Source organism: Oncorhynchus nerka, linkage group LG9b, assembly GCF_034236695.1.
Source record: "Oncorhynchus nerka isolate Pitt River linkage group LG9b, Oner_Uvic_2.0, whole genome shotgun sequence".
Lineage (NCBI taxonomy): Eukaryota > Metazoa > Chordata > Actinopteri > Salmoniformes > Salmonidae > Oncorhynchus > Oncorhynchus nerka.
This window is the reverse complement of record NC_088424.1, coordinates 24,439,173-24,465,185: the sequence shown is the minus strand read 5'-3', so window position 1 is coordinate 24,465,185 and position 26,013 is coordinate 24,439,173. Positions and strand designations below refer to the sequence as shown.

Here is a 26,013-nt window from a genome sequence, read left to right as displayed (position 1 = left end):
TGGTGGCTTTGTTTTCATTGGACACTGCCCAGCTAAAGAAGGAAGTTTACCATAACGGATGTTGAGGTGGGCATGATAGTTATAGAATAATACTGTTTAGTAGGAACTAACCAGGGAAGGTAGTGCAGTAGATTGTAAAAACACCAGCCATATGCTTGTAGCCATTGATAAGATTTATTTCCAGTGTTTAGGAGCCCATGCCCCTCCACTCAGAGAGAACATGCCATAATGATACAAACGGTCCGGCAGCTCAATGAAGCCTTTTCACATGCAGGGAGGAATTTCTCCCCAGAGAACCACTGGACTATCACCAGTCTGTAATCTAACACCCAGCCTACCATCAGCAACATCTCAATACTGTGCTTTTTACTTAGAAAAAAAAATCTGGAAATTTGATGGAAATGAAACAAAAAGGCAGCTAAAACATGGCATTTATGGTACTTTATACAGAAATATTTTAAATTCAAGTTCTGCTAATCCAAAATGAAAAAACAAAAGTATAAAAAAGGTGAAGACCAAAGTGGAATGCCTAGGAAATGGAAGCTCGGCGTTCCTCTGTTTAAGATAGAACCCTGTAGAATGACAGTGTGAGTCCACGATAATGTCATTCACAGTAATATCTTTATGCATCTCAACAAAGACGATTTGGCACCCTTTACATTTCATTATGAGGCACTTCCTATTGCGAAAGAAACATGATTTCTGATTTGATTATTCATATTTTTCTCCCTCTTGACCCCCCATCTGATGCCCTTAATTGACCAAAGCACGAAACCACAAGCACACAGCATATTGAATTAGAGTGAAGTAGTTCACTGCTTTTTTCTTAACAGGGTGGAATAAAGTTTTTTTTGTATTTTCATGACGCCATTAGTCCAGAGTCTTGTCACTCGACGGCGGTCACAGAGCACATATGGCAGTCCAAAACACAGGCTATCCCGAAAATAAAAACACACTTCAAGTAGAGAGAGAGGGAGTGGAATCTGTACAATTTAAAATGTGAACAAGCAACTAAAGCTTTAGTCAGTATTACAGCAAGCACGTCATACATTCTTAAAATTTGGTTACTGAAGGACTCACTTTTAACCAACAGAGACCCTCATACAACAAAAATAGTTCATCTGCAATACTTAAAAAAAAATCTATTTTTTCACTACTGTAGCCTACCTCCTACAAGTCAGTTACTGTATTTTCACAATCTTTAACTTGAAACATCAGCCATGTTTACACTTCCTTACACCAATCAACTTTCTGACTCATCAGTTCATCCATGAGCAAGAGGCCCTCGAGTCGCAATCTTCAGCATAACAGGGATGAGGAGTGAGCAGGAGTGAGGATATCTCTACCCCAACGCCCATCCCAAAGTCTGTCATTTGTCATGAAAAAGGAGAAAATGTATCAACATGAATTGAATGTTTCGTTCCATGCCTTGTGTCAGTCAGATAAACCACCCCTGTGCAGTAACCCTTATTACTTTAAGCGTACAAACACACACCACCAAAAAGACTGAGTAAACACTAACGTCACTTCACAGTACCTGTACATGCTCACTGGTCATTTACAAACATCACGCACATCCACTCACAGACTCTCAAACACATACACATCTCACAGACAGAAAGACACCACCTCTCACAGGTACTGGTAGAAGCGAGACTGGACCACCTGAGCACCAGAGAGTTTGTGTGGGTGTGCGGTGGCCGACAGATTCAGGCTTTTACTCTGGGGACCTGTGTCTCCGTTCAGCAGCTCAGCTGGAGTTGGGCGTGGTGAGAGGGGGTCTGAGAGGGACGACGACGGGGCCTCCTGGACCTGGTGGTTGGGGTTTTGGGGGTCGGGGTTGCGTAGGAGGAGCAGTGCCCCCTGGTGTTCAGAGAAGTCCAGGCTTACCTCGGGGTTGGAGGTGCGGTGGCGCTCACGGGCAATCCACTCCCGGATGGAGAAGTCCTGGGAAGAACACTTGGGCTTCAGCCGGTCCACGGCCGACAGCTCTGCCCGCGAGCCCCCGCCCATCCCCCCCTGCCAGTCCCCCATCACAGACAGCTCAGCAAAGTCCCTCTGGCCTCCCATGGTGTGTCTGCGTCTGATGTTCTTCTTCTTGTCCCTGCGTCCCTCTGGAGAGCGGCTCTGCTGGGTACCCACCCCGAACATGTCGTCTACGGACGTCCGCAGACGGAACTTCAGCCGGTCTGTGATCTTGAGACGCCATGCAGGCTCAATCCCCTTCTCTGACTCGCTGCGGGAGGAGGAGCTAAGGCTGCTGGTGGAACGCCCCTTAACCACCCCCAGAACGCGAGACAGCCTATTGGAATCCTTGTCGCTCTGCCCTCCGTCCAAAGAGGAATCGCTGTCAGTCTTCTGACGCGCAGCAGATTTCTTCCTGGAGAGAGTATCACACTCGATGAGTCTGTGGGAGGGGAGGGGCCTGGGCGCATCCGGCACGTCTGATTGGCAGAAATCTTTCCCCGGCCGGGTCTCCTTCACGCTCCCAATAAACACCGATAGGTCGCTCTCGCTGTCCGTCTCCATGGGCCGGCCCTCACTAATCAGCTCACTACGCTCATCATCAGCGTCATCTCCTCCCCTGCTCTCGGCCACCGAGTGTACCTCTGGACAGAGCGTGCTCAGCTCGGCCCCGGTGAGGAAGGTCATGGAGGAGGTGGTGGAGTAATCTGAGGTGATGGAGCTGACCTCGGCCCCCAGGCCACTGGCCCCAGTTTCTGGTCCCAGGGCCCCTGTCCTGCCATGCCTCACCCTGGGTCGTGTCACAGATGCCTGAGAGCTGGTGCTGTTCATGGTGCCCAGGTCTGAGACCTCATCGTAGTTGGAGGGTGGGTCCGACAGAGATGACTGGTGGGCCACCTGCCTGCGGTGGCCGAGGCGAGGGGACTGGGAGGTGTAGGGCGAGCGTGTGGAGGAGGTACGGGGGCAGGGGGATGGGGTGTGTTTGGGAGAGGGGGATGGAGAGGGCTGAGACATGAGGCCGTCTGAACGGAACTCTTTCCCGTTGGTTTGGACCCTTTCCCCTGGCTGTTCCCCTCTCTCGCTGGCCTCCCTCTCCACATCCGTCTGGCTGTCTGGGGACCAGGTTGGGTGGAGGTCCTGGTGGCTCATGCTTTGTTGTTCTGGCTGCTCCTTCTTAGCAAACACGGCGTCCAGGTCGTCGTCAGAGCTGCTGGGCTGAGCCTTGTCCTTGGGCTTCTTACGCTTGCGGCTGACAAAGAAGGAGGAGCGAAGCATCTCCCTGCTACACTGGTCCTTCCCAGAGCCCCACAAGCCCTGCTGGGACAAAACACCAGGACGTCAGTCACACACACCAATCACTAATGTCTACTTCTAAAAAAATCCACCTTTCCAGAAACAAGTCTCTCACTGTTGCCGCTTGTTATAGACCCCCTTCAGCCCCCAGCTGTGCCCTGGGCACCATATGTGAATTGGTTGCCCCCCATCGATCTTCAGAGTTCGTACTGTTAGGTCACCTAAACTGGGATATTCATACTGTTAGGTGACCTAAACTGGGATATGCTTATTAACACCCCGGCCATCCAACAATCTAAGATTGAGGGTATCTATCTCACACAAATTATTATTAAGGAACCTACTAGGTACAACCCTAAATAGGTAACCATGGGCTCCCTCTTAGATATCATCCTGACCAACTTGCCCTCTAAATACACCTCTGATGTCTTCAACCAGGATCTCAGCGATCACTGCCTCATTGCCTGCGTGCGCGATGCGTCCGTGGTCAAATGACCACCCCTCATCACTGTCAAACGCTCCCTTAAACACTTAGCGAGCAGGCCTTTCTAATCGACCTGGTCTGGGTATTCTGGAAGGATATTGACCTCATCCCATCAGTTGAGGATGCCTGGTTGCTCTTTAAAAGTGCTTTCCTCGCATATTAAATAAGCATGCCCCATTCAAAAAATGTGGAATTAAGAACAGATATAGTCCTTGGTTCACCCCAGACTTGACCAGCACAAAAACATCCTATGGAGTTCTGCGTTAGCATCGAATAGCCCCCGCAATATTAAACTTTTCAGGGAAGTCAGGAACCAATATAGTCAGTTAGGAAAGCTAAGGCCAGCATTTTCAAACAGAAATTTGCATCCTACAGCACTAATACCAAACAGTTTTGGGACATTAAAGTCCATGGAGAATAAGAGCACTTCCTCCCAGCTGCCCACTGAACGGAGGCTCGGAAACACTGTCACCACCGATAAATCTAAGATAATCGATCATTTCAATAAGCATTTTTCTACAGCTGCCCATGCTTTCCACCTGGCTACTCCTACCCCAGCCAACAGCTCAGCCCCTCCTGCAGCAACTTGCCTGCCCCCCCCCCCCCTTCACACAAATCCAGACAGCTGATGTTCTGAAAGAGCTGCAAAATCTGGATCCCTATAAATCAGCTGGACTAGACAATCTGGACCTTATCTTTCTAAAATGATCAGCCGAAACTGTTGCAACCTCCATTACTAGCCTGTTCAACCTCTCTTTCAAATCGTCTGAGATCCCCAAAGATTGGAAAGCTGCCGTGGTCATTCCCCTCTTCAAAGGGGGAAGACACTCTAGACCCAAACAGTTATAGACCTATATCCATCCTGCCCTGCCTTTCTAAAATCTTCGAAAGCCAAGTTAACAGATCACTGACCATTTCAAATCCCACCCTACCTTCTCCACGATGCAATCTGGTTTCCGAGCTGGTCATGGGTGCACCTCAGCCACGCTCAAGGTCCTAAACGATATCATAACTGCCATCGATAAAAGACAGTACTGTGCAGCCGTCTTCATCGACCTGGCCAAGGCTTTCGACTCTGTCAATCACTGTACTCTTATCGGCAGGCTCGATAGCCGTGGTTTCTCAAATGACTGCCTCGTCTGGTTCACCAGCTACTTCTCAGAGTTCAGTGTGTCAAATTGGAGGGCACGTTGTCCAGACCTCTGCCAGTCTCTATGGGGGTGCCACAGGGTTCAATTCTCAGGCCTACTCTCTTCTCTGTATATATCAATGATATCGCTGCTGGTGATTCTCTGAGCCACCTCTACGCAGACGACACCATTCTGTATACAACTGGCCCTTCTTTGGACACTTATCAAACCTCCAAATGAGCTTCAACGCCATACAACACTCCTTCAGTGGCCTCCAACTGCTTTTAAATGCTAGTAAAACTAAATGCATGCTCTTCAACCGATTGTTGCCCGCACCCGCCCGCATCACTACTCTGGACGGTTCTGACTTAGAATATGTGGACAACTACAAATACCTATGTGTCTTGTTCGAGTGTAAACTCTCCTCCCAGACTCACATTAACTTCTCTAGGATAGGGGGCAGCATTTGGAATTTTGGATGAAAAGCATGCCCAAATTCAACTGCCTGCTACTCATCCCCAGAAGGTAAGATATACATTTGGATAGAAAATACTCTGAAGTTTCTAAAACTGTTTGAATCATGTCTGAGTATAACAGAACTTATGTTGCAGGCGAAACCCCGAGGACAAACCATTCAGATTTTTTTTAAAGTCACTCTTTTCAATGTGTTTTCATTGGGAATCCATATTTCTAAGGGACTTGCATGCACTTCCTACCGCTTCCACTGGATGTCACCAGTCTTTAGAAATTGGTTGAGGTTTTTCCTTTGTGTAATGAAGAAGTAGCCCTGTTCAAAACGAGGGTCACTTCATGTGTACTGTTTGATAGAGGCGCGTGACCAGGAAGCTAGCGTCAGTTTGTTTTCTTCCTGTATTGAACACAGATCATCCCGTCTTCAATTTGATTGATTATTTACTTTAAAAAATACCTACCGTTGTATTACAAATGTAGTTTGAAATGTTTTGGCAAAGTTTACAGGTAACTTTTGAGATATTTTGTAGTCAAGTTGCGCAAGTTGGAACCAGTGTTTTTCTGGATCAAAAGCTCCAAATAAGCTCCAAATACGCTCCACATTTTGGATATATGATACATTTGTGATGTTTATGGGACATTTTGGAGTGCCAACAGAAGAAGCTCGTCAAAGGCATGATTTATATGTTTATTTCTGCGTTTTGTGTCGCGCCTGCAGGGTTGAAATATGTTTTCTCTCTTTTGTTTACGGAGGTGCTTCCTCAGATAATAGCATCGTTTGCTTTCGCCGAAAAGCCTTTTTGAAATCTGACATGTTGGCTGGAGTCACAATACTTGTAGCTTTAATTTGGTATCTTACGTGTGTGATTTCATGAAAGTTAGATTTTTATAGGAATTTATTTGAATTTGGCGCTCTGCATTTTAGCCAAGTGGGACGCTACCGTCCCACATATCCCAGAGAGGTTAAGCATCTCCAATACAAAATTAAATCTAGAATCGGCTTCCTATTTCGCAACAAAGCCTCCTTCACTTATGCTGCCAAACATACCCTCATAAAACTGACTATCCTACAGATCCTTGACTTCGGCGAAGTCATTTACAAAATAGCCTCCAACACTCTACTCAGCAAACTGGATGTAGTTTATCACAGTGCCGTCCGTTTTGTCACCAAAGCACCATATACTACCCACCACTGTGACGTCTATGCTCTCGTTTGCTGGCCCTCACTACATATTCGTCGCCAAACCCACTGGTTCCAGGTCATCTATATATAAGTCTTTGCTAGATAAAGCCCCGCCTTATCTCAGCTCACTGGTCACCATAGAAACACCCACCCGTAGCACACGCTCCAGCAGGTATATTTCACTGGTCATCCCCAAAGCCAACACTTCCTTTGGCCGCCTATCCTTCCAGTTCTCTGCTGCCAATGACTGGTACAAATGGCAAAAATCACTGAAGCTGGAGTCTTATATCTCCCTCTCTAACTTTAAGCATCAGCTGTCAGAGCAGCTTACCAATCACTGTAGCTGTACACAGCCAATCTGTAAATAGCACATCCAAATACCTCATCCCCATATTGTTATTTATCCTCTTGCTCTTTTGCACCCCAGTATCTCGACTTGCACATCTATCACTCCAGTGTTAATGCTAAATTGTTTATATTTATTTATTGCCTTACCTCCCTACTCTTTTACATTTGTACACACTGTACATAGATTTTTCTATTGTGTTATTGACTGTCTGTTTATTTATGTGTAACTCTGTGTTGTTTTTGTTGCACTGCTTTGCTTTATCTTGGCCAGGTCGCAGTTGTAAATGACAACTTGTTCTCAACTGGCCTACCTGGTTAAATAAATTCAAATTATGCTCTGAAACTGAATGGTCAATTGCTAATCAATCTGGATAAGACCATCTGCTAAATCGCAACAAAAAAATAGAAAATAGGAGGTAAAAGATGGACAGAAAACTTGGTGTCACTTACCTTTGATTTGGAGGAGTCACTGCATGCTGAATCTGGGAGAGGAGAAGGCATGAGAAACCATCTTTAAAGCATGTACAATCTGCTGAACAACACAATTATCAAGTCAGGGAGAGAGGACAGACTGTAGGCAGATCACAGGGTAGAGTGAAGAGACCGACAGAAACCTGCACTGTGAGGGGGCAGGAGATTCAACAGAGGGGATTTGTAGCTCACAGAGATGAAGGAAGGAAACAGAAGAAAGACACTGTCCATGAGAGTGGAGGAAGAGAGGAGGTGGCCAGGACTGGAGGGATGACAGGAACAAGATGAAACCCGGCAGTGTGCACTAGGACAGGAAGCAGCTCATGCTCATAACAGGACGTACCCAAAGGGTACATCAACACATCACGGACCACAGGTTACATCAGTCACAAACGATTACAATACACAGTCAGCCACCAGCAATAGGGCATTTGTTCTCATCTCAGAGACATCAATCACATAGGAAGGGAGGACAACACATCTCTGTTAAGGGGACACAGTTGTGTGTTGTAGTTTGTTGTTCCACCCATGCAGGCTATAGCCACGATAAAATGGGCAGGTTGTGCAATATGTCTCGAACTCTATTCTATAATCCCTGTAGCACTCGTGAACATTCTGGGCTAAATCAATTGAAAATGATTGACAAACACTACAAAACAGGGTCCGTACAAAAACCTTATCAAAGAAATCATTCCCTACATAAATATTGCAACTATCAAGCCAGAATAGTGTGTGTTGGGTGGGGGGTCACGGCTTAAAGGAAAACTCCATGCAAAAACCATCTTCTGGTATTTGATTCATTAGTCCATGGCTGATGCATCATGCAGCCAGTATGAATACAGAAACATACAGTGCATGTTAAGTTACAGCCTTATTCTCAAGTTGATTCACAAAATCCTCAATCTACACACAGTGGCCTCCCTCATTCTTAAATGGATGAAATTTGGAACCACCAAGACGCTTCCGAGAGCTGGCCACCCGGTCAAACTGAGCAATCGGGGGAGAAGGGCCTTAGTCAGGGAGGTCACTCAGACTCCAGAGTTCCTCTGTGGAGATGGGAGAAACCTCCAGAAAGACGACCATCTTTGCAGCACTCCACCAAATCAGGGCGTTATGGTAGAGTGGCCAGACGGAAGCCACTCCTCAGTAAAAGGCACATGAAAGCCCGCTTGGAGTCAAACACTTAAAGACTCTCAGACCATGAGAAACAAGATTCTCTGGTCTGATGAAACCAAGATTGAACGTTTTGGCCTGAATGCTAAGCTTCAGGTCTGGAGAAAAACCTGGCAGCATCATGTTGTGGGGTTGATTTTCAGAGGCAGGGACTGGGAGACTAGTCAGGATCAAGGGAAAGATGAACAGAGCAAAGTAGAGAGAGATCCTTGATGAAGTCCTGAGCACTCTGGAGCAGGTTCTGAGACTGGTATGATGGTTCACCTTCCAAGAGATCTACCCTAAACACACAGCCAAGACAACACAGGAGTGGCTTCGGGACAAGTCTCTGAATGTCCTTGAGTGGCCCAGCTAAAGCCCAGACTTGAACATCTCTAGAGAGATCTGAAAATAGCTGTGCAGCAATGCTCCCCATCCAACCTGACAGAGCTTGAGAGGATCTGCAGAGAAGAATGGGAGAAACTCCCCAGATACAGGTGTGCCAAGCTTGTAGCATCATACCCAAGAAGACTCCAGACTGTAATCGCTGCCAAAGGTGTTTCAACACAGTACCGAGTAAAGGGTCTGAATACTTATGTAAATGTGATATTTCCATATTTATTTGTATAAAAACCTGTTTTTGCTTTTGTCATTATGGGGTATTGTGTGTAGATTGTTGTTTTTTCCCTCAACAACAACGTAATACATTTTAGAATAAGGCTATAACGTAACAAAATGTGGGAAAAGTCAAAGGGTCTGAATACTTTCCGAATGCACTGTATGATGAAAAATGCATCATAACGGCTCTATTTCTATATTTCGAAAATTCTATATCTTCAAAACGTGATCGCTGACATGCAAAACAGTTTGGGACTATATCAACAATAATATACTACTGAAACAACAGAATATTCCTTTAAGTGTGTTTGCTTGATTTACGAGTTGTGTGTGTCCGAGTTGGGGTCAATTCCATTTAAATTCTTGTCAGCTGTATTGGACATGGAATATCTCCATATAGGAAATGCTATTTACCGTAATCATTTGGAATATAGGTGCAACTGACCCCAAATCGGTTGTGTATATCAGTGTGCTACACAAGGATTCCGATGGGGAAGGTGGGTGTTTGATAGACGTGGATGGTCGGTGTGTTGTGGTAGAAGTACGTAGCAGTGAGGGAGGAGCTAGGTGGCAGTGTTTGGATGTAGTTGGTGTTTCTGATGCTGAGAAAAAAACGGTGGTTCATTGAGAAGACTAGGGGTGAATCTCAGAAGTCTTTTCCTGATTCCTTGAATCATCTCCTCACCTCTTTCACATAACATCAGAGGGAAGCAAGGAGAGATCTCCTCAGACCGTCTCCCCCAATGCTGTCCTTGCTTCCATCTAACGTTTTGAGTAGACTGCACGCAATAAATAGTACAATACCTTCGAGATTCACCCTATGATGTCCATCTCAAATGTATGATTGAGAGTCAAATGTGACAGGAGGGCAGAAAGGGACAAAAGCAACCAGAGCTACTTTACCTACTATCTCACCGGCATCCTTCTAACCTCCCTAGTCAATGTGTGTGTAACTATGTTCTGATCTCTCCTAGATGTCTTTTGAGTGTGTTAGACAACAGCCAGCTCAGCCCCCCAGACACCATGACAGTAATGCCACATGAGCAGGCGGTAGTGAAACCGTGGTTTGACCGTACCATACTACTTGTCCTCGCGATCAGCTTTAGAGACAAGAGACAGCAGAAAGGCTTTCAGAAGAAACTACTGCAGGCACTGCTCTGTATGTATCCATTAGGTTATAAGGTATTTTCATTTGAGAGAAATGTGAAAAACGTGCACACCAACAGGAAATGACAAAACATCGACGTCTCTTTCTTTCTGTTTTTCTCCGCTCCTTCATCTTTCCCCCCAAGTTAACAGAGCTGAGGGTTTCTGCAGACTAGGCAGCTACACTGGGGACAACACTCATCGTCCTTCTTCCTACAGTCCCAGCTGTCCACCACTGACATTACAGAGTCCACCAGTGACATCAGCGAGTGAAAGACGCCACCCACTTGGCCTGTGTCAGATTGGGTCAATGTGTGAGTGCTGGACAGGTACAGGGGAAAGAAAAACACACTACACACAAACCAAGGGTAGGGGTCAGAAGGGTTAATACTTCCACTCTGTTGTTTTGTTTGTTTGTTGTTTTGGGGGAAAGAACATGCCGGGTTTATATGGGAGGGGAAGAAAAGAACTGAAAGAAAAGAAGTCTTCATCTCAACATAAAGAGGAAAGCACAGGGAGAGATGACATGAGCAAAGGAAAAAATAAACATAAAAAAAGAGAGAACAGGGAAAATGATCTAACGTAAAAGACAATTTATCGTCTTGGGCAAATGAAAAAAGAATGACAACGAAACAGACCTTAACAACATTTGCAAATTATTTTCAGCAATTTCCAATTGGATAACCGAAAATCCTTCCATTGAAGAATTGCTAAAATAGCTTGCCTTTACAAAAGAACGAGACTTTTCAGTAGACTTGCTTAGCTTTAGATCATCTGATGGAAAGCAAACAAGAAGCCTCTTATTTTAGGACTAACAGGTACATTCTGAACATACCCAGGAAATGCGTGTGTCCCTTTTTCTGAGGCTCATTAGTATACTGGTAAAACGGTCACAGGAGTGTTGCATTAGAGCCACGCCAGGCGTGGAAACAATGAGAAAAAGGTGAGTTACCTGAGACTTCCGCAGCTGAGGTGGTTGTTGTGGTCCGGCCGATGTTGGACAGCAGGTGGTCGATGTTCGGCACAGGCTGAGACTGCACTGTACTCTCCTGTTCCACGGAGGTCTGCAGGAGAGAGATCCAATGAGGGAGAGGAACGTAGAGGAAAGAAGTCAACGAGGGATGCAGAGAGAAAAATGTTCACCTCATACAACACTTTAGTCAACCAGCAAGATTAACAAACATCCACTACATCACACACTGAACATTGTGTGTTATTACCAGCTGAGAGTAGCATGACCGAGTGTGTTTAGATAGGTGTGTGCATGTGGGCGGGGTGAGAAAGCAGTAGCGAGATGGTGAGAGAGATGCTACGTACAACAGGGTCATCGTCCCCCTCCTCAGTGAAGAACCAGTCAAACTGCTGAATGAGGTTCTCCACTATCTTGCACTGGTCTGGCATGTGGTTGACCATATTGGTCATGTTGTCCTCCGAGGTCCTGACCAGAGTCGGACCAAACACGATGGCCAGGTTACGAGGCTCCATCTGTGGGGGGGGGGGGGCGCGTGGGTGACATTCAGTCGAGTCCATACACAAGGCCTCTCTATTAAAAGGCTCCATTTAAAAAACATTTTATCCCTCACACTGACATACCTTATTTTTCTCACAGTTTTCAGAGACCAACTTGAGGTGTCCAGAGAGAAATTTGAGGGTTTCATAGTGATGCTCAGGCAATTCAAGGATCTGCGAAGAAAAGGGAACCAACCTTCAATGCTTGAATGCAACAATTAAAACCTACCACTAGACTACATGAAGCTCTTATTCCTATAGATCTATAAAGCCCTCATAGAATGAACTGTAACTTACCAGCCTCTTGAGCTCTTTCAACCTCTCCACTGCGTCTTCTGTTCGATTGGCTTCAATAAAATCTGCATATTTTTCTGTAAATAGAATATCAAGGACCATTTAGTTCCTTTAACAGCCATGACTAAATAAATATAATTAATTAACAATGCTTTCTTAACCAATTGTCTTTTCTTTATATGCATTTACTGTGTGTTCAGTATCTCACCATTTGTAAAAAGTGGTTCTGGAAGTTTCCGGAAGAAGGATTTCAGTAAACTACTGATCACATTTAGGTCCCTCCATTTCTGTCAGGGAAAACAAGTGAGAAAACCATTAAAGGAGTTAATGTGAGGTATGGGAGATATATATGTATGTTTCAAGTTTTAATGTCACATGCACAAGTACAGACAAGTGCCTTTCTTGCAAACTCAAAACCCAACAATGCAATAAATCAATAAGAATGTAATACTTAAAGAAAACAGTAACACAGAGCAAAAAATAAGAAATATTAAGAACACAATAAGTTAGCAAGCAAGCAAGCATACTATATACAGGGTCAGTTCCAATAGCATATTTACAATGTGCAGGGATATTGGAGTGATGGAGGTAGATATGTATAGGGGTAAGGTGACTTGGCAACAGGATATAAGAAACAGAGTCACAGCAGCTTGTATGTGAGTGGGTGTGTTTGTATGTGTAGAGTCAGTATAAATGTACGTGCATATTACGTGTCTATGAGCAGATAGAATTGTGTGTGTGTGTGTGTGGGGCCCTGTGAGTGTGTATGTGTGTGTGGCCCTGTGAGAGTGTATGTGTGTGTGTGTGTGTGTGTGTGTGTGTGTGTGTGTGTGTGTGTGTGTGTGTGTGTGTGTGTGTGGGGCCCTGTGAGTGTGTGTGTAGGGTCCTGTGAGTGTGTGTGTAGGGTCCTGTGAGTGTGTGTGTGGGGCCTGTGAGTGTGTGTGTAGGGCCCTGTGAGTGTGTGTGTAGGGCCCTGTGAGTGTGTGTGTAGGGTCCTGTGAGTGTGTGTGTAGGGCCCTGTGAGTGTGTGTGTAGGGCCCTGTGAGTGTGTGTGTAGGGCCCTGTGAGTGTGCATAGAGACAGTGCAAAAATAAAGGTCAATAAAGATACAAGGTAGACTCAGATAATCCGTGTAGCTATTCTGTTAGCTATTTAACAATCTTATTGCTTGGGGATAGAAATTATTCAAGAGCCTGTTGGTACCAGACTTGATGCACTGGTACCGCTTGCCATGCGGAAGCAGAGAGAATAGTCTATGGCTTCGGTGGTTGGAGTCAATTTTCCGGGCCTTCCTTTCACACCGCCTGATACAGATGTCCTGGACGGCAGGGAGCTCGGCTCCAGTGATGTACTGGGCTGTCCGCACCACCCTCTGTAGAGCCATGCAATCGATGGCGGCACGATTGCAAGACCAGGCAGTGATGCAGCCAGTCAAAATGCTCTCAACGGTAGAGCTGTAGAACTTTGAGGATTTGAGGGCCCATGCCAAACCTTTTCAACCTCCTGAGAGGGAGGAGGAGCTGTCGCGGCTTCTTCCCGTCTGTGCATGCGTGTTTGGACCATTTTAAGACTTTAGTGATTTGTACACCGAGGAACTTGAAGCTCTCAACCTGCTCCACTACAGTCCTGTCAATGTGGGCATGATCACCCCCCCCACCACGTTTCCTGTAGACCACCATCAGCTCCTCGGTCTTACAGACGTTGAGGGAGAGGTTGTTGTTCTGGAACCACACTGCCAGGGCACTGACCTCCTCCCTGGAGTCTGCCTCATCGTCGTCGGTGATCAGGCCTACCACCGTTGCGTTGTCAGCAAACTTGATTGTGTTGAAGTCGTGCTTGGCCACTCAGTCGTGGGTAAACGGAGAGTACAGGAGGGGACTAAGCACACATCCCTGTGGGGCCCCTGTGTTGAGGGTCAGCGCGGCGGAGATGACGTTGCCTACCCTCACCACCTGGGGTCAGCCCGTCAGGAGGTCCAGGATCCAGTTGCAGAGGGAGGTGTTCAGACCCAGAGTCCTAAGCTTGGTGACGAACTTGGGTGGGACAATGGTGTTGAATGTTGAGCTGTAGTCAATGAGCAGCATTCTCACATAGGTATTCCTCTTATCTAGGTGGGTTATGGCAGTGTGGAGAGCAATTGAGATTGCGTCATCTATGGATCTGTTGGGGTGGTATGCAAATTGGAGTGGGTCTAGGGTGGCTGGGATGGTGGAGTTAATGTGTGCCATAAACAGCTTCTCAAAGCACTTCATGATTACAAATGTGAGCGCTACAGGGTGGTAGTCATTGTGGCATGAAGCATTAGAGTTCTTGGGAACAGGAATGATGGTGGTTAGCTTAAAACATGTGGGGATTACAGACTGGAACAAGGAGAGGTTGGTGTGTGTCTGTGTGTGTCACTCACATCTTCTTGGATGTCGATGTCACTCATCAGTCCTTTATTGTCCAGCTCCTCCTGCATGCTGGAGATGGCAGCGTTGTTCCCTGGTACTCTGTAGATCCCAGTGTACTCCAGCCCCCTCTCCTCTACCAGCTTACAGCACACCTCCACGATGAGGGGAACAAACTACACGGCATTAAGCCTTTAGCATTATACACATTGGATGAATCAAGAAACAAATAAATAGATACCACTTTCATAAACATAACATACAAGTTAAACCTCGCAAATGTAAGACCATCAAAGGGGAACAAAACACATTCATTCAACATCATTTCCACCATGTCTTTCTCACATGTGAACACACGCACACTCTCTCACTTACCCTGTTGGTCTGTGCAGATGGGCAGTCATCGAGGCGCACCCCAAAGGTGACCCCAGCTGTGGCCTTCTTCTCAAAGGGCTTCCTCATGATGCCGGGGATGCCCCTCCTCCAGGCAGCCTTATCCCGTGGAGGACTGGAGTCATCTGACAGAACACACACAAAGCAGCCGTGTCAGAGCTGCTAATCCACACTAAAGGTACACACTCAAACCACACTAGCTACTGGAGGGTCAACAGCTGCTTCTGCAGACAGCCAAAGAAAAAAAAATGCAATAACATATTTCCACATGAAGGCCTACCATATTTACTGTGCACCTTTACTGTGTAGAATAGCTATACCTTCGGCACTATGCACTCCTTTTCAGCTGTTTGTAAAGGACACAGCATGTCTACTGGCGGTAAATGTAATCGCTTGCTTTAAGCTCTCTTTTGTAATCTTACCCCTCTCTCCTGTTTTGGGTGAGTGTGGGCTCTTGCCTTCTCCCTTCCCCCCCAGGAGGGTGTGTCTGATACTGAGGGACTGCCGGGAGGTTTTGGGGGAAGGCTCAGTCTTGGTGCTGGGGGCACTGGATCCAACACAGAGACACAAATATGATATTCTAGTACATTCAATAATACTATGTGTGACTTGAATGGCTTGTGCATAGGAGTGGGTCTAAAGGGACATTGCATTGTGGGTGAAATAAAGAGGGCGTGTGTCAGGCTGCATACCTCATCATGGTGTTGTACTCTCTGATCTTTCTGCTGATCAGGTCCTGGCTGGTTATACCAGCACTCTGAAACACATCACAGACAACAAAGTCAGTCCATGTAAAGAATCAAACCTAAAAGGGTTAATCACTGATCTACCGTTTGTGCAGAGAGTTTAAAGTTAACATGATTTAGTAGTTTACCACACTGAATCCTGTTTGTGCTATTTACAAGTCATGGGCTGGTCCCCAGTAGTGAGACTCTGTGGGAGACTGAGACCACAGACAAAGACCCAGGGAAGGCTAACTGAGAAGGGGCAAACCGCTGAACAACAAGTGCACTGTTAGCTCATTTCACAGGCCAACAGACGAGGTGATAGAACAGCAACAGTAAAACATTCTTGTTAGAGTCCAGCAGGGGATGTTTTCTGTAGCCTAGTGATATCATACATACAGTAAGCATTAGTAGTCGAGGGGTAGTTTCCCCAGACAGTTTAAGCATAATTCTGGATTAAAATACATGTTCAATGCCTTTTCAGGAATAGGCTTTAATCTATGTTAGGGAAACTGTCCCTAGTGTTAAAATGGTTTGACATGGTTACTTTAAGGCAGTAGTAGTCAGTCTACCCACAGAACAGGAACACCAAGGCAACCGGACAAACGCTTCATAGCAGTTAACCCAAGGGGAGGAGCAGTGAACGAAGATGGTTTAGTCTCTCTGTCCAAAATCTATTGTTTCTTCTAGTGACCAAGGACAGTGACAATGACTGGTGTAAATGAGATCCAAGAAGTGCAAATGCAGGCTATTCACAAGTGACTGCTTCAAAAAAAGGACACAGGCATTTCAAACAACTGCCTTGAGGTAAGGTTATGACCTGGTCACCTGAATCTTGGTATAAATGCTAGCTACTGTATGCAAGTCACTTTGGATAAAAACATGTGCTCAGCAAAGAATGATTCAATCTAAGATTGGACACCAAGGAATTGAAACGCACTACAATGACATCATGTGATTATGATTAGATTAGTAATGCAGTAGATTAGAGCGTAGCATCTTTCCCAGAAGAACCCACCTCATCATCCAGATTACTATTCTCCTGGATGACTCTGATCCAGGACAGCATGTCATCCCTGCCCTCCGCCTGGAACAGGTACCCGCAGTGCGACGTGGTCAGTCGCAGCACGTTCTTGCGTTTTGTGTCGCTGTAGGAGATGTCAATCAGGCAGGCCTTGATGCTGATTGGCCGTGGGTCGTCGTCGGACTGGGAGTGGGAGGAGGCGTGAGAGATGCCGTCCTTCTTGTCCTTGTAGAGCGTGAGGGCGTGGCCTCGCAGCACAGCGTACACCTGCTTCCACGACCTCGAACCCCCGCTCACACGCTACAGAGAGTCGGGGAGAGAAAGAGACGAGATCAGGCTCTGCGTGAAGATCAAGACTGTTTGCAGTGTGGGGGTGGGTGTGCATGTTTGCTTTTTCACACTATTGTGGATATTTTTGTTTGACATTGTCCTTTCCAGCATCTATGGTGGATTGTAACCAGACCAGCACAGTAGACCGCCACACGATTTGACAATATAAAAACACATACCTTGCTCTTCTCAGTGTTGAGCTGCCTGAAGTTGAGCCAGCCTTCTTTAGAAGAGTCACTGAAGATATCTGAAGAGGAGTCCCTTCTGGAACCAGAGTCATCAGACGACTTGTGTCCATCCAGAGCCTACACACACACACACACACACACACACACACACACACACACACACACACCAATAGGAGTATCAGCAGAAACAGCGAGCCTGTACTCTTAAAGAGCGTCAATCCCCAGGAGTCTCGGGAGCATCAAAGCCTGACTACCGCAGGAAAATCACAGACAGGCGAGTTCATTATGGCTGAGGAAGTCAAGATGAGCCAAAAACCACACAACACATCCTGTCAATGTGATTAGAAAACATTTCAAAGGCACAGGGAGAGTAGAAAGACTGAATTAAAAACTAATTTAATAAAAGTAGCAGCTTGTCACACCGTTGGGCACTCAATGTGGGGAAAAGCATTAGACCTTAATCATAATAGTCCCTAGCAATTTAACAGACATTATAAACACAGCCAACATGTCATGGATAAACCTTTATAGAGCTGTTATAACCCTTTACAGTTGTTATAAACACAGCCGACATGTTGTGGTTAATTAACCCTGGATAGATCCGTGTCCTCACCTTTCTTAGGCCTCTCAGTCCAGGCATGTGTTTACTGTTGGACCGGCTGGAGACCGAGAGAAGGGGGGGGGGGGGGACAAAATGGCAGATATTAGGAGGATGAACAGAGAACCATTGGAAAAGAGTATCATGAGAAATCAGACCAAATTTCAAAAGGGACTTACCCTCTGCCTTCCTCTCTGTAGTTATCCAGACCCTCGTCACAGGATTTGGACCGTTCTTGTTTGGTCGAAGCATCAGACTCCAGGATCGCATTTCTGAGAGACTCTTGAGAACGGAAGATGTATACAACGACAGTGTGAAGGGCTGTGTCATGGCAACAGGGGTACATAAGTGTTTTAAGGAGTCAGGGCAGAGTGATGTTCCAGCTGGGTGTTATTGGTGAGGGTCAGTGGTGGTATTAGAGCTCAATATCACAGGACTAGAGATTCAAATTCGGCCCATTTTTCTGCCGACTAACTGACCATCATTAACCAGTCAACAAAGAGTAACAGAAATCCCCAATGGTAAAATTACTTGACCAACAGAAAATACTATCAGATATCTGTATATAATGACGAGATGCGTATGTTTCCGCCCTAACAATGGGAGGTGTTGGCGGGAAGGCAGGCGACAAGCTTAGGCCCAAAATAAGTCCATTGAAACGCATTGGGCTTATTTTGGACAGATTTTGTCGAGGGTGAAACCTCTCGCGTTAACTCTTCCCCTCTGATACTATGCATGCATACAAGGACAGGACATGTTTCATTATGAGCTTAATGAAAACATGCAACAATAGCCTGTTATTGAACATGCAACTCCTGTAATTAAGCAGATAAAACGTCATTTTCAAACATTTACCCAAATACAATTAGCGGAAAACACAGTTGTAAACAGCAGACCTAATGTGAGCAGTTCCACACCTGACAGGGATGAACATCGCTGTTAGAAAACACAGTTGTAAACAGCAGACCTAATGTGAGCAGTTCCACACCTGACAGGGATGAACATCGCTGTTAGAAAACACAGTTGTAAACAGCAGACCTAATGTGAGCAGTTCCACACGTGACAGGGATGAACATCGCTGTTAGAAACTTAGAAAGAGTAACTACCATGATGGGTTGCTATATGACTAGGATGGATTGTGCCTTTGGCTTTCTGGACAATGAAAGAAAGTTGATATGAAAACCAATAGAGCAGGAGAGAAATGCTGGTTAATGGCTAGAGGAAGACTTTATTAAATAATTGCCTCCACGTCTCTATGGATGGATTTTCACTAGGCTACTTTGAACAAGGTAAGATATGCGTCATATTTTGAAGTAAAACAGGTTTCAAACAGGTCTACTGCCTCAAGCTCACATTGCAAAGTGGTGGTGATCACTGACAGTAGGCAGGCTATAGTTTATGCCTCCTAATGGGAATGGGAGGCACGCTTTACAAGTTGAGATTGGGAAATAAAAATAGCTACTTTTTAATTGTGGCCACCAACGTTTACCATGCGATCGCATATAGAGATGTTACTCCAGTAGCCTTGAGCAGCTACTCTGCTGCTGTCTGACAGGTGGTAGGCTATTCCGCTCCTCAAACTAGGCTCTGAAAGCTGTCTGACAGGTGGTAGGCTATTCCGCTCCTCAAACTAGGCTCTGTAAGCTGTCTGACAGGTGGTAGGCTATTCCGCTCCTCAAACTAGGCTCTGTAAGCTGTCTGACAGGTGGTAGGCTATTCCGCTCCTCAAACTAGGCTCTGTAAGCTGTCTGACAGGTGGTAGGCTATTCCGCTCCTCAAACTAGGCTCTGTAAGCTGTCTGACAGGTGGTAGGCTATTCCGCTCCTCAAACTAGGCTCTGTAAGCTGTCTGACAGGTGGTAGGCTATTCCGCTCCTCAAACTAGGCTCTGTAAGCTGTCTGACAGGTGGTAGGCTATTCCGCTCCTCAAACTAGGCTCTGTAAGCTGTCTGACAGGTGGTAGGCTATTCCGCTCCTCAAACTAGGCTCTGTAAGCTGTCTGACAGGTGGTAGGCTATTCCGCTCCTCAAACTAGGCTCTGTAAGCTGTCTGACAGGTGGTAGGCTATTCCGCTCCTCAAACTAGGCTCTGTAAGCTGTGCGTGTGATAAATAAAATGCACAAAGACTAACAAAAACACACAGGGCAATTTAATTCCACAAAAATTATGCAAATTAACCTACAGACCGATAAGCATGACTGGTTCAAATGTATTTTCAGGACAGAATTGTGTTGAAATGCACAGCCCAAAGTGAATGGGATATCTAAGCAATGTCAAACTGCAAATTTGACTTCAAAGTGATTTGGCACTGATGGAGGAGACATCCTCGCTGCTTTCAAGCCTGTACAGAGAACTGGGTCAATGTCATAAATTCTCAGAAAACAACACAATGGAGGTGGCTGAAACGGAACGGTAGTATTTCCTATATAGTGCAGTACTTTTGCCCATGGGGATGTGGTTAACATTAGTGCACTACATACGGAACCATGTTTCAGATGCCACTAATGACTGAAACAGACAACAGCATTAACAACACAGCAACAGACAGAATTGTATCTGTACCATAACCATGACAACCAGGAGCCCCACCCCCACAGTGCCTCTTACCTTGGTCATGTGACATCTGTCGGCGAATGAAAGGGCACGGGGAGGAGCTTGGGTTCAGGGGGAGTACGGCTGGAACGCCAGATATCACGGCGGAAGCAGGAATGGACGTGGCCTCATGGTCAACACTAGGGCTAGCCGGCTCGTCTGCAATCACACAACACACACTTCGGTATTACATGATGGACAAACATCATCATGATCAACCCCATGAACTTCCTCATCATAATGGATAAAAAAAATAATTCAGCTTCCTGAGATATTTCAGTTTTGCATCTTCAGCAAGTGCAGCATTAAGAAGAGTCCCAATGTAACACTTGCATGGCACTACACCAACAACACGGCTGCTAGAAATGAGGATCTCTCCTGCTCTCTTCCCCTCTCTGACATATCCCCTTTTTTTAAAAGAAAAGTGTGAAACTTAACTGCTGAGTAGTGCAGCATATCCAACTCCGCCCACCCCTGGCGCGCCAAGCCCAAAACAGCTCAGAGTACAAAGCTGCTCTCTACCTGCAGCCGTGGGGCATGTGGAGCTAAATTTAAAAGCCACTGCCCTAGTTTCCAGCCTCCCAGGCTGCACCCATCTCTCACCTCAACCAGGGCCAAGGAGAAGGGTTGTAAAGGAGCAGCGGCAATGTAACCCCATAGGCATCTGTCACTAATATAGGCATCTGTCACTAATATAGGCATCTGTCACTAATATAGGCCTAAACTATAGGCATCTGTCACTAATATAGGCATCTGTCACTAATATAGGCCTAAACTATAGGCATCTGTCACTAATATAGGCATCTGTCACTAATATAGGCATCTGTCACTAATATAGGCATCTGTCACTAATATAGGCCTAAACTATAGGCATCTGTCACTAATATAGGCATCTGTCACTAATATAGGCATCTGTCACTAATATAGGCATCTGTCACTAATATAAGCCTAAACTATAGGCATCTGTCACTAATATAGGCATCTGTCACTAATATAGGCCTAAACTATAGGCATCTGTCACTAATATAGGCATCTGTCACTAATATAGGCCTAAACTATAGGCATCTGTCACTAATATAGGCCTAAACTATAGGCATCCGTCACTAATATAGGCATCTGTCACTAATATAGGCCTAAACTATAGGCATCTGTCACTAATATAGGCCTAAACTATAGGCATCCGTCACTAATATAGGCCTAAACTATAGGCATCTGTCACTAATATAGGCCTAAACTATAGGCATCTGTCACTAATATAGGCATCTGTCACTAATATAGGCCTAAACTATAGGCATCTGTCACTAATATAGGCCTAAACTATAGGCATCCGTCACTAATATAGGCATCTGTCACTAATATAGGCATCTGTCACTAATATAGGCCTAAACTATAGGCATCTGTCACTAATATAGGCCTAAACTATAGGCATCCGTCACTAATATAGGCCTAAACTATAGGCATCTGTCACTAATATAGGCCTAAACTATAGGCATCTGTCACTAATATAGGCATCTGTCACTAATATAGGCCTAAACTATAGGCATATGTCACTAATATAGGCATCCGTCACTAATATAGGCCTAAACTATAGGCATCTGTCACTAATATAGGCCTAAACTATAGGCATCTGTCACTAATATAGGCATCTGTCACTAATATAGGCCTAAACTATAGGCATATGTCACTAATATAGGCCTAAACTATAGGCATCGGTCACTAATATAGGCCTAACCTATTAGGCATCTGTCACTAATATAGGCCTAACATATTAGGCATCTGTCACTAATATAGGCATCTGTCACTAATATAGGCCTAAACTATAGGCATCCGTCACTAATATAGGCATCTGTCACTAATATAGGCATCTGTCACTAATATAGGCCTAAACTATAGGCATCTGTCACTAATATAGGCCTAAACTATAGGCATCCGTCACTAATATAGGCATCTGTCACTAATATAGGCCTAAACTATAGGCATATGTCACTAATATAGGCCTAAACTATAGGCATCGGTCACAGTATAGGCCTAACCTATTAGGCATCTGTCACTAATATAGGCCTAACATATTAGGCATCGGTCACTAATATAGGCCTAAACTATTAGGCATCGGTCACTAATATAGGCCTAACATATTTTTTTAATATATTTTTTTACCTTTATTTAACTAGGCAAGTCAGTTAAGAACAAATTCTTATTTTCAATGACGGCCTAGGAACAGTGGGTTAACTGCCTGTTCAGGGGCAGAACGACAGATTTGTACCTTGTCAGCTCGGGGATTCGAACTTGCAACCTTTCGGTTACTAGTCCATGCTCTAACCACTAGGCTACCCTGCCGCCCCAATATTAGGCATCTGTTACTAATATAGGCCTAAACTATTAGGCATCTGTCACTAATATAGGCCTAACCTATTAGGCATCTGTCACTAATATAGGCCTAACATATTAGGCATCTGTTACTAATATAGGCCTAAACTATAGGCATCCGTCACTAATATAGGCCTAAACTATAGGCATCTGTCACTAATATAGGCATCTGTCACTAATATAGGCCTAACATATTAGGCATCTGTTAATAATATAGGCCTAAACTATAGGCATCCGTCACTAATATAGGCCTAAACTATAGGCATCTGTCACTAATATAGGCATCTGTCACTAATATAGGCCTAACATATTAGGCATCTGTTACTAATATAGGCCTAAACTATAGGCATCTGTCACTAATATAGGCATCTGTCACTAATATAGGCCTAAACTATGGGCATCTGTCACTAATATAGGCCTAAACGCGCTCTCACCACTGGCGTCCCCCAGGGCTCTGTTCTAGGCCCTCTCCTATTCTCGCTATACACCAAGTCACTTGGCTCTGTCATGGTCTCTCCTATCATTGCTATGCAGACGACACACAATTAATCTTCTCCTTTCCCCCTTCTGATGACCAGGTGGCGAATCGCATCTCTGCATGTCTGGCAGACATATCAGTGTGGATGACGGATCACCACCTCAAGCTGAACCTCAGCAAGACGGAGCTGCTCTTCCTCCCGGGGAAGGACTGCCCGTTCCATGATCTCGCCATCACGGTTGACAACTCCATTGTGTCCTCCTCCCAGAGCGCTAAGAACCTTGGCGTGATCCTGGACAACACCCTGTCGTTCTCAACTAACATCAAGGCGGTGGCCCGTTCTTGTAGGTTCATGCTCTACAACATCCGCAGAGTACGACCCTGCCTCACACAGGAAGCAGCGCAGGTCCTAATCCAGGCACTTGTCATCTCCGTCTGGATTACTGCAACTCGCTGTTGGCTGGGCTCCCTGCCTGTGCCATTAAACCCCTACAACTCATCCAGAACGCCGCAGCCCGTCTGGTATTCAACCTTCCCAAGTTCTCTCACGTCACCCCGCTCCTCCGCTCTCTCCACTGGCTTCCAGTTGAAGCTCGCATCCGCTACAAGACCATGGTGCTTGCCTACAGAGCTGTGAGGGGAACGGCACCTCAGTACCTCCAGGCTCTGATCAGGCCCTACACCCAAACAAGGGCACTGCGTTCATCCACCTCTGGCCTGCTCGCCTCCCTACCACTGAGGAAGTACAGTTCCCGCGCAGCCCAGTCAAAACTGTTCGCTGCTCTGGCCCCCCAATGGTGGAACAAACTCCCTCACGACGCCAGGACAGCGGAGTCAATCACCACCTTCCGGAGACACCTGAAACCCCACCTCTTTCAGGAATACCTAGGATAGGATAAAGTAATCCTTCTCACCCCCCCCTTAAAAGATTTAGATGCACTATTGTAAAGTGGCTGTTCCACTGGATGTCTTAAGGTGAACGCACCAATTTGTAAGTCGCTCTGGATAAGAGCGTCTGCTAAATGACTTAAATGTAAATGTAAACTATAGGCATCTGTCACTAATATAGGCCTAACCTATTAGGCATCTGTCACTAATATAGGCCTAACATATTAGGCATCTGTTACTAATATAGGCCTAACATATTAGGCATCTGTCACCAATATAGGTCTACCCCCATAGGCATCTGTCACTATTATAGGTCTACCCCCATAGGCATCTGTCACTAATAAAGGCCTACCCCATAGGTATCAGTCACCAATATAGGTCTACCCCCATAGGCATCTGTCACTATTATAGGTCTACCCCCATAGGCATCTGTCACTAATATAGGCCTAAACTATAGGCATCTGTCACTAATATAGGCATCTGTCACTAATATAGGCCTAACCTATTAGGCATCTGTCACTAATATAGGCCTAACATATTAGGCATCTGTTACTAATATAGGCCTAACATATTAGGCATCTGTCACTATTATAGGCCTACCCCATAGGCATCTGTCACCAATATAGGCCTACCCCCATAGGCATCTGTCACTATTATAGGCCTACCCCATATGCATCTGTCACTATTATAGGCCTACCCCATAGGCATCTGTCACTAATATAGGACTACCCCATAGGCATCTGTCACTAATATAGGACTACCCCATAGGCATCTGTCACTAATATAGACCTACCCCCATAGGCATCTGTCACTAATATAGACCTACCCCCATAGGCATCTGTCACCAATATAGGCCTACCCCCATTGGCATCTGTCACCAATATAGGCCTACCCCCATAGGCATCTGTCACCAATATAGGCCTACCCCCATAGGCATCTGTCACCAATATAGGCCTACCCCCATAGGCATCTGTCACCAATATAGGCCTACCCCCATAGGCATCGGTCACCAATATAGGCCTACCCCCATAGGCATCTGTCACCAATATAGGCCTACCCCCATAGGCATCTGTCACCAATATAGGCCTACCCCCATAGGCATCTGTCACCAATATAGGCCTACCCCATAGGCATCGGTCACCAATATAGGCCTACCCCCATAGGCATCTGTCACCAATATAGGCCTACCCCCATATGCATCTGTCACTATTATAGGCCTACCCCCATAGGCAGTTTCACCCTCTCTGTAGAGACAAACACCCCCTGATGTCTTTAGATCTAGTGTTAAATTAAATACAGCTAGACAACATGGGCCAAATGTACAACAACCCCATTGATGGTGTTTACATCAAAGAGCATACAAAGGAGGTATGTACACCACCCACTCAACCTTTTGAGATGGAAAATAACTGCATACAAGAAACTGTACTTCTTCTAGGTTACACACGGCCCCCTTCCTGTCTGTGGAACTCAACACGCCGTCTGGTTCCTCCAGAGTCAGATAGCGAAGCTCACACTTCTGGCAGGCCCTGCACCAGGCCCACTGGTCCAGCCAAGCCCAGGACCCCAGCCCCATGCCCAGCCTGTCCACCAGCAGCATGCTGCACAGGGAGTGATTACTAGCCCTGGGAGAGGACCGTCACCGCACCTGGCCTGGTCAGAATCAGACTGACCCAGTACCAGACCTCCTCACTCTGGGATGGAAACAACAGCCCAGATTCTCTGGCAGTGGTTGTACTCCCATACAAGTCCTGGAGTTCCATGCAAAGCTCAAAGGTGAAACATTGCAAGATAAATCCTCAACGAGGGATCGCATTTGAAGACCCTCATAACAATATTAGTTGAGACAGTCGAAGTTAAATCCACATTTGAACTCTTTAAACTAAAATTCAGTGGAAGATGGATGACCTTATTCTAATAACACCCCACATGTTTTAAATCCCAATAAAACCCAGACTGAGACTGTCAGCTGTTAGA

General features: G+C 45.7%; 1 protein-coding gene across 5 annotated transcripts in view; it reads right to left on the bottom strand.

Moving 5' to 3' along the window:
* Positions 1-155: 155 nt before the first annotated feature.
* Positions 156-26,013, bottom strand: part of LOC115114488 (rho GTPase-activating protein 21-like) — a 70,394-nt gene continuing 44,536 nt past the window's right edge. For 3 of the 5 annotated variants that reach the window (XM_029642754.2, XM_029642755.2, XM_029642758.2), the window contains 16 exons: positions 20,319-20,462; positions 17,892-17,994; positions 17,728-17,773; positions 17,106-17,231; positions 16,591-16,896; positions 15,540-15,604; positions 15,270-15,394; positions 14,830-14,972; positions 14,469-14,630; positions 12,273-12,351; positions 12,068-12,141; positions 11,855-11,944; positions 11,579-11,746; positions 11,214-11,325; positions 7,325-7,356; positions 156-3,282 (listed from right to left, as the gene is read on the bottom strand). In XM_029642754.2, the coding sequence (XP_029498614.1) occupies positions 1,633-3,282; positions 7,325-7,356; positions 11,214-11,325; positions 11,579-11,746; positions 11,855-11,944; positions 12,068-12,141; positions 12,273-12,351; positions 14,469-14,630; positions 14,830-14,972; positions 15,270-15,394; positions 15,540-15,604; positions 16,591-16,896; positions 17,106-17,231; positions 17,728-17,773; positions 17,892-17,994; positions 20,319-20,462 (3,425 nt within the window). In that variant the 3' untranslated portion in view covers positions 156-1,632. The remainder of the gene's footprint in view (positions 3,283-7,324; positions 7,357-11,213; positions 11,326-11,578; positions 11,747-11,854; positions 11,945-12,067; positions 12,142-12,272; positions 12,352-14,468; positions 14,631-14,829; positions 14,973-15,269; positions 15,395-15,539; positions 15,605-16,590; positions 16,897-17,105; positions 17,232-17,727; positions 17,774-17,891; positions 17,995-20,318; positions 20,463-26,013) is intronic. The other 2 variants (XM_029642756.2, XM_029642757.2) reach the window with 2 other exon arrangements.